This window comes from Oncorhynchus clarkii, unplaced genomic scaffold, assembly GCF_045791955.1.
Source record: "Oncorhynchus clarkii lewisi isolate Uvic-CL-2024 unplaced genomic scaffold, UVic_Ocla_1.0 unplaced_contig_13482_pilon_pilon, whole genome shotgun sequence".
NCBI classification, from domain to species: domain Eukaryota; kingdom Metazoa; phylum Chordata; class Actinopteri; order Salmoniformes; family Salmonidae; genus Oncorhynchus; species Oncorhynchus clarkii.
In genome coordinates, this window is record NW_027258659.1 from 22,261 (window position 1) to 34,598 (window position 12,338).

General features: G+C 40.5%; 1 protein-coding gene across 4 annotated transcripts in view; it reads right to left on the reverse strand.

Annotated features, from left to right (window-relative positions):
* Positions 1–12,338, reverse strand: part of LOC139398025 (PTB domain-containing engulfment adapter protein 1-like) — a 50,065-nt gene that overhangs the window by 17,147 nt on the left and 20,580 nt on the right. For all 4 annotated transcript variants that reach the window (XR_011631305.1, XR_011631306.1, XM_071144276.1 and 1 more), the window contains 3 exons: positions 8,761–8,844; positions 1,965–2,029; positions 1,794–1,865 (listed from right to left, as the gene is read on the reverse strand). Coding sequence is in view for 2 of the 4 variants with exons in the window: in XM_071144276.1 (XP_071000377.1) it covers positions 1,794–1,865; positions 1,965–2,029; positions 8,761–8,788 (165 nt within the window). In the remaining 2 variants the exon portion in view is untranslated. The remainder of the gene's footprint in view (positions 1–1,793; positions 1,866–1,964; positions 2,030–8,760; positions 8,845–12,338) is intronic.

Below are 12,338 nucleotides of genomic sequence, written 5' to 3' on the forward strand. Positions count from 1 at the left end.
CCCCTTAAGTTAATACTTTGTAGCGCCACCTTTTGCTGCGATTACAGCTGTAAGTCGCTTGGGGTATGTCTCTATCAGTTTTGCACATCGAGAGACTGACATTTTTTCCCATTCCTCCTTGCAAAACAGCTCGAGCTCAGTGAGGTTGGATGGAGAGCATTTGTGAACAGCAGTTTACAGTTCTTTCCACAGATTCTCGATTGGATTCAGGTCTGGACTTTGACTTGGCCATTCTAACACCTGGATGTGTATATTTTTGTACCATTCCATTGTAGATTTTGCTTTATGTTTTTGATCATTGTCTTGTTGGAAGACAAATCTCCGTCCCAGTCTCAGGTCTTTTGCAGACTCCATCAGGTTTTCTTCCAGAATGGTCCTGTATTTGGCTCCATCCATCTTCCCATCAATTTTAACCATCTTCCCTGTCCCTGCTGAAGAAAAGCAGGCCCAAACCATGTTTGACAGTGGGGATGGTGTGTTCAGCTGTGTTGCTTTTACGCCAAACATAACGTTTTGCATTGTTGCCAAAAAGTTCAATTTTGGTTTCATCTGACCAGAGCACCTTCTTCCACATGTTTGGTGTGTCTCCCAGGTGGCTTCTGGCAAACTTTAAACGACACTTTTTATGGATATCTTTAAGAAATGGCTTTCTTCTTGCCACTCTTCCATAAAGGCCAGATTTGTGCAATATACGACTGATTGTTGTCCTATGGACAGAGTCTCCCACTTCAGCTGTAGATCTCTGCAGTTCATCCAGAGTGATCATGGGCCTCTTGGCTGCATCTCTGATCAGTCTTCTCCTTGTATGAGCTGAAAGTTTAGAGGGACGGCCAGGCCTTGGTAGATTTGCAGTGGTCTGATACTCCTTCCATTTCAATATTATCGCTTGCACAGTGCTCCTTGGGATGTTTAAAGCTTGGGAAATCTTTTTGTATCCAAATCCGGCTTTAAACTTCTTCACAACAGTATCTCGGACCTGCCTGGTGTGTTCCTTGTTCTTCGTGATGCTCTCTGCGCTTTTAACGGACCTCTGAGACTATCACAGTGCAGGTGCATTTATACGGAGACTTGATTACACACAGGTGGATTGTATTTATCATCATTAGTCATTTAGGTCAACATTGGATCATTCAGAGATCCTCACTGAACTTCTGGAAAGAGTTTGCTGCACTGAAAGTAAAGGGGCTGAATAATTTTGCACGCCCAATTTCTCAGTTTTTGATTTGTTAAAAAAGTTTGAAATATCCAATAAATGTCGTTCAACTTCATGATTGTGTCCCACTTGTTGTTGATTCTTCACAAAAAAATGCAGTTTTATATCTTTATGTTTGAAGCCTGAAATGTGGCAAAAGGTCGCAAAGTTCAAGGGGGCCGAATAACTTCGCAAGGCACTGTAAATATATGGTCGAGCAATGTCAGAGCGGCATCGGCTAAGATACAGTAGAATAGGATAGAATGCCGAACATACATATAGGATGAGTAATGCAAGATATGTAAACATTATTAAATTAAAAAAGTGACATTATTAAAGTGACTAGTGTTCCATTTATTAAAGTGGCCAATGATTTCAAGTCTGGATGTAGGCAGCAGCCTCTGTGCTAGTGATGGCTATTTAACAGTCTGATGGCCTTGAGATACAGTAGAAGCTGTTTTTTAATGTCTCGGTGCTCACTTTGATGCGCCTGTACTGACCTCGCCTTCTGGATGATAACGGGGTGAACAGGAAGTGACAAATCTAAGCTCCTATAAAATCAAAATTGTTTGAGTACTGGGGGAAATTCTTAAGAGCATACCTTCAGCTTTCTCACTGCTATCCTTATGACATCTGTGCCTTTTGGTTGGTCAACCTCTGTCACGCCAAGGAACTGCAACACGATAAAACAGCACATCATTTTCTGTCCAGTAGATGGTGCTATTCCCCTCTGAGCTCAACGCCTGGCGGAAGTTTAATTAGAAGATCCTACCTTGACATTGTACACTATGTGATTCTTGGCCAAAGCCTCGGGGCCTGTCATCCCTCCAGATTTATCTGAAACAAACGAAGGTTAAAACCGTACATACATGTATTGAAATGTGATACAGAAAAAAAGTACATATTTAAGATTTAAAACATATATACACAATTCTTTGCCATCCAAGCCTTAAACAGATGCAGGATTAGAACTGAACCGGGTTCTTCTTCCCCAGAAAGTGTCTGCAGTATCTATAAGCTAAATAATTAGATAGAAAGTGATGGCAGAACAAACAAATCATATTTAAAAAAAGGTAACAGACAATTAAACCAATGATGCATTTGCTGTGATTGTGTTCATCTTTATTAATGCAACAACAAGAAGAGGAACTAGTGTCTTGTATCAGGAGTTATCTATACATGCCATCAATGATGAGGCCTGTGTCTATGTTAACCTTCACATAACAGGTGAGCATAACCACAGCAATTTTTAGCATTGGCATTAGACCAGTGGCCCCGCTGAGTTGAGTTCCAACATCAAAGGCTACTGCTCCCCATGTGCTCAAGCCTTCCTTCCACATTCCATACAGAACCATGGAGATTACAGAAAGGTCACTGAGAGAGAGAGAGAATACAGATTTTACCTCCATACAGAGGGATACATCAGGTAGTATTAGTGTAACCTCCATACAGAGGGATACATCAGGTAGTATTAGTGTAACCTCCATATAGGAGGTCAGGTAGTATTAGGGTAACCTCCATATCGAGGTCAGGTAGTATTAGGGTAACCTCCATACAGAGGTCAGGTAGTATTAGGGTAACCTCCATACAGAGGTCAGGTAGTATTAGGGTAACCTCCATACAGAGGTCAGGTAGTATTAGTGTAACCTCCATATAGAGGTCAGGTAGTATTAGTGTAATCTCCATATAGGAGGTCAGGTAGTATTAGTGTAATCTCCATATAGGAGGTCAGGTAGTATTAGTGTAACCTCCATATAGAGGTCAGGTAGTATTAGTGTAATCTCCATATAGAGGGATACATCAGGTAGTATTAGTGTAACCTCCATATAGAGGTCAGGTAGTATTAGTGTAATCTCCATATAGAGGGATACATCAGGTAGTATTAGTGTAACCTCCATATAGAGGTCAAGTAGTATTAGTGTAACCTCTATATAGAAGTCAGGTAGTATTGGTGTAACCTCCATATAGAGGTCAGGTAGTATTAGGGTAACCTCCATATAGAGGTCAGGTAGTATTAGTGTAACGTCCATATAGAGGTCAGGTAGTATTGGTGTAACCTCCATATAGAGGTCAGGTAGTATTAGGGTAACCTCCATATAGAGGTCAGGTAGTATTAGTGTAACCTCCATATAGAGGTCAGGTAGTATTAGGGTAACCTCCATATAGAGGGATACATCAGGTAGTATTAGTGTAACCTCCATATAGAGGTCAAGTAGTATTAGTGTAATCTCTATATAGAGGTCAGGTAGTATTAGTGTAACCTCCATATAGAGGTCAGGTAGTATTGGTGTAACCTCCATATAGAGATCAGGTAGTATTAGGGTAATCTCCATATAGAGGTCAGGTAGTATTAGTGTAACGTCCATATAGAGGTCAGGTAGTATTGGTGTAACCTCCATATAGAGGTCAGGTAGTATTAGGGTAACCTCCATATAGAGGTCAGGTAGTATTGGTGTAATCTCCATATAGAAGTCAGGTAGTATTAGGGTAATCTCCATATAGAGGTCAGGTAGTATTAGGGTAATCTCCATATAGAGGTCAGGTAGTATTAGGGTAATCTCCATATAGAGGTCAGGTAGTATTAGGGTAATCTCCATATAGAGGTCAGGTAGTATTAGGGTAATCTCCATATAGAGGTCAGGTAGTATTAGGGTAATCTCCATATAGAGGTCAGGTAGTATTAGGGTAATCTCCATATAGAGGTCAGGTAGTATTGGTGTAACCTCCATATAGAGGTCAGGTAGTATTAGGGTAACCTCCATATAGAGGTCAGGTAGTATTGGTGTAATCTCCATATAGAAGTCAGGTAGTATTAGGGTAATCTCCATATAGTGACAACTCAATATTAGGAAGGTGTTCTTAATGTTTTGTACTCAATGTAAATGAACACATCAGGTAGTATTAGGGTAACCTCCATATAGAGGTCAGGTAGTATTAGGGTAACCTCCATATAGAGGTCAGGTAGTATTAGGGTAACCTCCATATAGAGGTCAGGTAGTATTAGGGTAACCTCCATATAGAGGTCAGGTAGTATTAGTGTAACCTCCATATAGAGGTCAGGTAGTATTAGTGTAACCTCCATATAGAGGTCAGGTAGTATTAGGGTAACCTCCATATAGAAGTCAGGTAGTATTAGGGTAATCTCCATATAGTGACAACTCAATATTAGGAAGGTGTTCTTAATGTTTTGTACTCAATGTAAATGAACACATCAGGTAGTATTAGGGTAACCTCCATATAGAGGTCAGGTAGTATTAGGGTAACCTCCATATAGAGGTCAGGTAGTATTAGTGTAACGTCCATATAGAGGTCAGGTAGTATTAGTGTAACGTCCATATAGAGGTCAGGTAGTATTAGGGTAATCTCCATATAGAGGTCAGGTAGTATTAGGGTAACCTCCATATAGAGGTCAGGTAGTATTAGTGTAACCTCCATATAGAGGTCAGGTAGTATTGGTGTAACGTCCATATAGAGGTCAAGTAGTATTAGTGTAACGTCCATATAGAAGTCAGGTAGTATTAGGGTAACCTCCATATAGAGGTCAGGTAGTATTGGTGTAATCTCCATATAGTGACAACTTAATATTAGGAAGGTGTTCTTAATGTTTTGTACTCAATGTAAATGAACACATCAGGTAGTATTAGGGTAACCTCCATATAGAGGTCAGGTAGTATTGGTGTAACCTCCATATAGAGGTCAGGTAGTATTAGGGTAATCTCCATATAGTGACAACTCAATATTAGGAAGGTGTTCTTAATGTTTTGTACTCAATGTAAATGAACACATCAGGTAGTATTGGTGTAAGAGAAACACATTCAGTCAGTTGGAAATGTGCTGGTTCTGCCTACTGTAGACACATTGGCACTGATTGTACTGTAAGTTGATCTGTAATATTAATGTAAATTAATATAACAGGGACACATGAGAGTGAGGTTTGTGGTTCAGATATAAAGAAAATGCATTGTGTTTTTTCCTGGTAGGAAAGCACACAGCCTCATTTTATTCCAACTCTTTCTCACTTTGACGGGGATAATATACACTAACTGCAAGGTATGGATGGAACAGCCACACCTAATGAATAGTTCTCATGAAAACACTATATATTTTTCATTCACCTTGATTAATCACATTCAGTGCCAATGTGTCTCTACAGTTTACGACCAACAGGAAAGGCTATAAAGACGCAGTGTCTCAAATGCGACCGTATGGCCCTATACAGTGCACTCTCTCTGACCAGGGCCCATAGGGGCCCATTTGGAGACCCTCGCTGCATCAGATGGTCTCCATGTAAATACAGTGCCTTGCGAAAGTATTCGGCCCCCTTGAACTTTGCGACCTTTTGCCACATTTCAGGCTTCAAACATAAAGATATAAAACTGTATTTTTTTGTGAAGAATCAACAACAAGTGGGACACAATCATGAAGTGGAACGACATTTATTGGATATTTCAAACTTTTTTAACAAATCAAAAACTGAAAAATTGGGCGTGCAAAATTATTCAGCCCCCTTAAGTTAATACTTTGTAGCGCCACCTTTTGCTGCGATTACAGCTGTAAGTCGCTTGGGGTATGTCTCTATCAGTTTTGCACATCGAGAGACTGACATTTTTTCCCATTCCTCCTTGCAAAACAGCTCGAGCTCAGTGAGGTTGGATGGAGAGCATTTGTGAACAGCAGTTTTCAGTTCTTTCCACAGATTCTCGATTGGATTCAGGTTTGGACTTTGACTTGGCCATTCTAACACCTGGATATGTTTATTTTTGAACCATTCCATTGTAGATTTTGCTTTATGTTTTGGATCATTGTCTTGTTGGAAGACAAATCTCCGTCCCAGTCTCAGGTCTTTCGCAGACTCCATCAGGTTTTCTTCCAGAATGGTCCTGTATTTGGCTCCATCCATCTTCCCATCAATTTTAACCATCTTCCCTGTCCCTGCTGAAGAAAAGCAGGCCCAAACCATGATGCTGCCACCACCATGTTTGACAGTGGGGATGGTGTGTTCAGCTGTGTTGCTTTTACGCCAAACATAACGTTTTGCATTGTTGCCAAAAAGTTCCATTTTGGTTTCATCTGACCAGAGCACCTTCTTCCACATGTTTGGTGTGTCTCCCAGGTGGCTTGTGGCAAACTTTAAACAACACTTTTTATGGATATCTTTAAGAAATGGCTTTCTTCTTGCCACTCTTCCATAAAGGCCAGATTTGTGCAATATACGACTGATTGTTGTCCTATGGACAGAGTCTCCCACCTCAGCTGTAGATCTCTGCAGTTCATCCAGAGTGATCATGGGCCTCTTGGCTGCATCTCTGATCAGTCTTCTCCTTGTATGAGCTGAAAGTTTAGAGGGACGGCCAGGTCTTGGTAGATTTGCAGTGGTCTGATACTCCTTCCATTTCAATATTATCGCTTGCACAGTGCTCCTTGGGATGTTTAAAGCTTGGGAAATCTTTTTGTATCCAAATCCGGCTTTAAACTTCTTCACAACAGTATCTCGGACCTGCCTGGTGTGTTCCTTGTTCTTTATGATGCTCTCTGCGCTTTTAACGGACCTCAGACTATCACAGTGCAGGTGCATTTATACGGAGACTTACACACAGGTGGATTGTATTTATCATCATTAGTCATTTAGGTCAACATTGGATCATTCAGAGATCCTCACTGAACTTCTGGAGAGAGTTTGCTGCACTGAAAGTAAAGGGGCTGAATAATTTTGCACGCCCAATTTTTCAGTTTTTGATTTGTTAAAAAAGTTTGAAATATCCAATAAATGTCGTTCCACTTCATGATTGCGTCCCACTTGTTGTTGATTCTTCACAAAAAAATACAGTTTTATATCTTTATGTTTGAAGCCTGAAATGTGGCAAAAGGTCGCAAAGTTCAAGGGGGCCGAATACTTTCGCAAGGCACTGTATGTCTCTGAGATAGGAGACATCACAAATGACAAAATGAACAATAAAATACAAATAAATAAAAGTGTGTACATGAAATGGGACTGTGGGAGAGTAACAATGTGTCTACTAACTAATCCTGGAAATACTGTCATCAGTAGAGGCTGCTTTAAAATCCAGTACACACACACACTATTATGGATGTTTAAAAGTAGTAGCAGGAAAGTGAGTGGACATTTGTAGAGTGGGGTTGACAACAGAATAGAATGCGCCTCACAGCATCCTTATGAAATATTCAGACCACCAAACCCAGCTACTGCTGCGACGGCTAAGTGAGAAACTCTGGTCAGACGTTGGTGGTGAGGTAAAGACGGTGGAGCATCGGAGGCCAGAGGCGGCGTATGTGCACGCATATTAGGAAAGGAGGAAAGTCACTAGTCTAGTAAAACATCAGGTCAGAGACACCTGTATCAGCACACTGACAGATGTAACCAGCCATGTCTAGAGTTTTTGCAGCTTAGAGAGCGCAAGCGAGAACGAGAGATTGTGTCTAGACTTGACAGTTCACGCAGCTTTTGTATTCTGATAATGGAGTTCTGATTATGGAATTCCAAACACGTCATCCGTCTGTCTACATTTAAAATGTGTCCACATTGTGTCCATTCCCGCACAATATTCAAAATCAAGTATGCATTCTACAAACGGCGGAATAGGCAAAATATGATAACACCACAACAGCTGATGGCAGTAGCTAACTACTGTAGCTAGCCAGCAAGCTAATAAGGAATGCTAAAGGGACTGCAAACGAGTCAGCATGACTCTAGCCAAATATTTTTTCTAAATATTAGCTAGATGGATACCATGAGGCCAGCAAACAGGTTCCCTACATGCTAGTAACATATTTCCGCCAACGTTCTAATGAAATGGTGCCTCTCAGTCCCAAAACACAAGTTTTCTGGAGACTTGTGGGAGGAGTGCTGATGACGTCGCCCACGCCATGCGTTTCGGTAGCCTGACTGCATCCAGACTGAGGAGAAATCTGCACACAATGCATCCCTGACCACCTCCTGAAGTGGTCAGACAGAACTGAACACAATCTGACGACAAAGCCACTTTTGTGCGTCTAGATCCGTCTTCGTATTATGATAGCAGAAGTCGCATGTAAGTGTAAAGTGTAGACACTACTAGAGCGACAGAAAGAGACACTAATGAAGAGATTGAGATAATTGAGACATTTGTTCATCAGGAATTAAATTGACCTGAGTAGGTACAAATTGCCTTTACATTATGTTCTGTAAGTAACACATATATTCCATAAAGAAGTACAACATGAAATGTCTCTACCCACTGGACACAGACCTCATTTCAATGTCAAAGTTTGATTTACATTTGGTTCAGTTGTCAACTAACATGAAATCAAACCCCAAAAAATCTGATTATATTTAGGTAAAAAAAAAAATAATCCCTTACATTGATTTATTTTTATCCAGTTTTCCACTCTGATTCAACGTCATCACATTAAATTTGATTAAAAATGACATGGAAACAACGTTGATTCAACCAGGTCTTGCCCAGTGGGTAAGTACTTGAGGTCAACATGCTTTCAAAAGACTGTGCTGTTTGTGTATAAGAAACATGGTGTTATTTCAAATGCACTCAATGAATACAGTGAGCTGTTACCTTTTCTCCGGTTGAAAGCTCGGTTCATACTGCGATAGCTTCTATGGTGGTACTGAGACCTGGGCTCTGCAGTGGATCAGGAGCCTGGAGGGAGAAAACACCACCAAGTCAAGGTCAAGGACATTGAGGGGCTGTGGGTTAGGGGATGGCTGGGGAAGGAGAGATCAGCGTCCCAAATGGCACCCTATTCAGTGCACTACTGTTGACCAGAGCCCCGTTCCGCTAGCAGATATTAGCATCTGGGACAGAGTAGGAGGCAGTTCACTCTGTGCACGCTATTCATCCAAAAGTGAAAATGCTGCCCCCTATCCCAAAAAGGTTATTAAGGCACGTGGTCAAAAGCAGGTCAAAACCACGTCGGGAATAGGGAGCTATTTGAGACACACTCAGAGAGAGACATCCATCTGTATTGGCTTGTCTTGGCTAACTGGTGCAGTGAGAGATCAATGTGAAGCTAAATGACTGGAGTCCGGAGCTAGATTGAGGTTTGGTCTGGTGTTGGGATCTAAAGAAAACAGGAGCTAGATTGACGTTTGGTATGGTGTTGGTAGGTAAAGGAAATATGGGTTGGAGACAGAGGACAGGACTATTGTGACCTTCATTCACATGGATGCACCTAGTGGTAAACCCCCCCCACACACACACACAACACATTTCTTTCAATACATTTCTGCTTCTACCAAAAACAATGTTCAGCCTTTAGAATGTATACCTCTATACGATTATCCCTGATCCAATCATTCAAGCCATGCTAAGCTTTAGCCAGCGCTCGACTTAAACAGTCATGCCTTAAACCCAGTCATCCCACAGAAAAGCAACAATATCCCTTTGTTAACACAATTGCAAAAATAAACATGTTGCCTTGAGTAACACTAGTGAACAGTCTGCTTGTGAATGTAGCATATTCCATATCGCCAGACCAGTTCATTTCAGTTCAAACGATTAGGTCAGAGGTTTATCATTTTTCATGATTTCACTTCCCTATATGACAAGTGCATGAGATGTAAACTAGTGAGGCTTGGTGGTGACTCAGCTGAACGGTCTCTCACACCATGGACGTTACCATCAACGTTACCAAAGGTATAACCAAGGCCACTATCATGTTCAGTAGCACTTGTAGGTGGAAAATCCCTATATCAGCCATAAACTCTTGTTTAACTGGAATGTCTTCCTATATTCCTCACCAACTACAGCTTCTTAGCCTGATGGAGCGAAAAGGCTGACATGCTGCAAGTAGCTTGAGTTCTCAACGTACTGCCACGTTCCTCACCTTTTTACTAAGATCGTAGGACGGAGACTTCTGACAGCTGTGGATGTAGGTACAAATGTAGGCTCTTTATTTGAGCCAATTTGCTACAGCTGGAAAATAATGCTACAGCAACATGAAATGTCAATTATAATTAATGCACAATTTTCTAGGGGTTGATACATTTTGTGTAAGGGAAAAATCATGTCTGAAATGTCCAAGTGGAAATTACAAACTCCAGAAGCCTTTTTTAACCTCAAATACACTACAAGTTGAAAATATCCTACAATGCAGGAAAGTTGTCCTGCAACAGGGTGATCAAATTAACAGCCTACATCTGTATGCAGTGGAGACTTTCATAGTTGATATGGTTCCTACTCCATCTTCTTAGACACAGAGAAAAGTCTTTCCTCCCTGAAACTGTCGCCAACCTCTGTGAAATGACCTCATTCTTTTATTTAAATGACACTTTAAAAAAATGTCATGGCACAGATAGACAGGTTTAACTACGTCTAATATATATGTGTTAAATTAGCTTTGTATAAGCAGCTTTGTTTTGGTCTTGTTGGGACATAATCTAACAGGGTCTGAGATGAAGAATTAATTAAGGGCAACACAGTCAGACTCAAAATCACAACATGTACTTAAGCTCCACAGGCTAGAATCAATGCATGGTCTAACGACAGACACAAAGGAGCCAAAATATTGATTTTGAAAAAGAAAGTCATAGGGTCAAGGGTCAGTTATTGTTATTTCATTCAATGGGTGACATCACAGTTCATTGTTCTTGGTGAGACTACACCTCATGTAAAAAATGAATACACTGGCTGTAGCCAAGACAGATATTCTTGTCATGAAAAACATGTACAGAAGTTTCAAAAATACACTTATTGCAGATTGAGGGTATTGGGAAGAAATTAATGGACCATCATTACACGCATACAAAGAGGAAACCTCAGAAATCATTGTCATCAATTCAATAACATGTCAGTCATACACTGACAATCCAACACCATATAAACCCATAAAGGATCCATTAAAATGGACTTCCATCATGCACTTCCATTGACAAGTGTCTCTAAGTAGTATTATCCATCCTCTCAAAGCCTTGGAGAGTGAACGACTTTCAATTTACATGCTTTAAATACTTTAATACTTTAAATGTGGCACATGGACTATAACGGAAGTGTAATTAGATTTCCATGGATGCATGGTAACACCAGATAAATCTAAATTGAAAATACTAGACAGGAAGCCATTTTAAAGTTACGAGAAAAAAAAAGGAGAAAAAAGAAGTGACTTCCTTCCTTCAGGAACCTTATTAACCTCTTATTAAATGGTCTTCCTCCCTCCAGGAACCTTATTAACCTCTTATTAAATAGTCTTCCTCCCTCCAGGAACCTTATTAACCTCTTATTAAATGTTCTTCCTCCCTCCAGGAACCTTATTAACCTCTTATTAAATGGTCTTCCTTCCTTCAGGAACCTTATTAAATGGTCTTCCTTCCTTCAGGAACCTTAACCTCTTATTAAATCATCTTCCTTCCTTCAGGAACCTTATTAACCTCTTATTAAATGGTCTTCCTCCCTCCAGGAACCTTATTAACCTCTTATTAAATCATCTTCCTTCCTTCAGGAACCTTATTAACCTCTTATTAAATGGTCTTCCTCCCTCCAGGAACCTTATTAACCTCTTATTAAATAGTCTTCCTTCCTTCAGGAACCTTAACCTCTTATTAAATCATCTTCCTTCCTCCAGGAACCTTATTAACCTCTTATTAAATCGTCTTCCTTCCTCCAGGAACCTTAACCTCTTATTAAATCGTCTTCCTTCCTCCAGGAACCTTATTAACCTCTTATTAAATCGTCTTCCTTCCTCCAGGAACCTTATTAACCTCTTATTAAATCGTCTTCCTTCCTCCAGGAACCTTAACCTCTTATTAAATCGTCTTCCTTCCTCCAGGAACCTTATTAACCTCTTATTAAATCGTCCTCCTTCCTTCAGGAACCTTAACCTCTTATTAAATCGTCTTCCTTCCTCCAGGAACCTTATTAACCTCTTATTAAATCGTCTTCCATTATAGGGATCCGTGGATCAAATCTCCACGCTGAACAGGTCATTTACATTTGGGGGAACGTGTTTTGGTGGGAGCTGAGTTTAGTCTGTCCTCACTCAGAATAAAACAGGGCCAGGGTGATTGAGGCCGTCACTGCTTATGGCTGTCAAATAGCAACCATTACAGTTAAAAAGAATTGGCCGTACACGGCACCGATGACTGTAAGAAATGTCAAAAGACAATCCTACAAACCCAGGAAGTGTAAAACGCGCTATA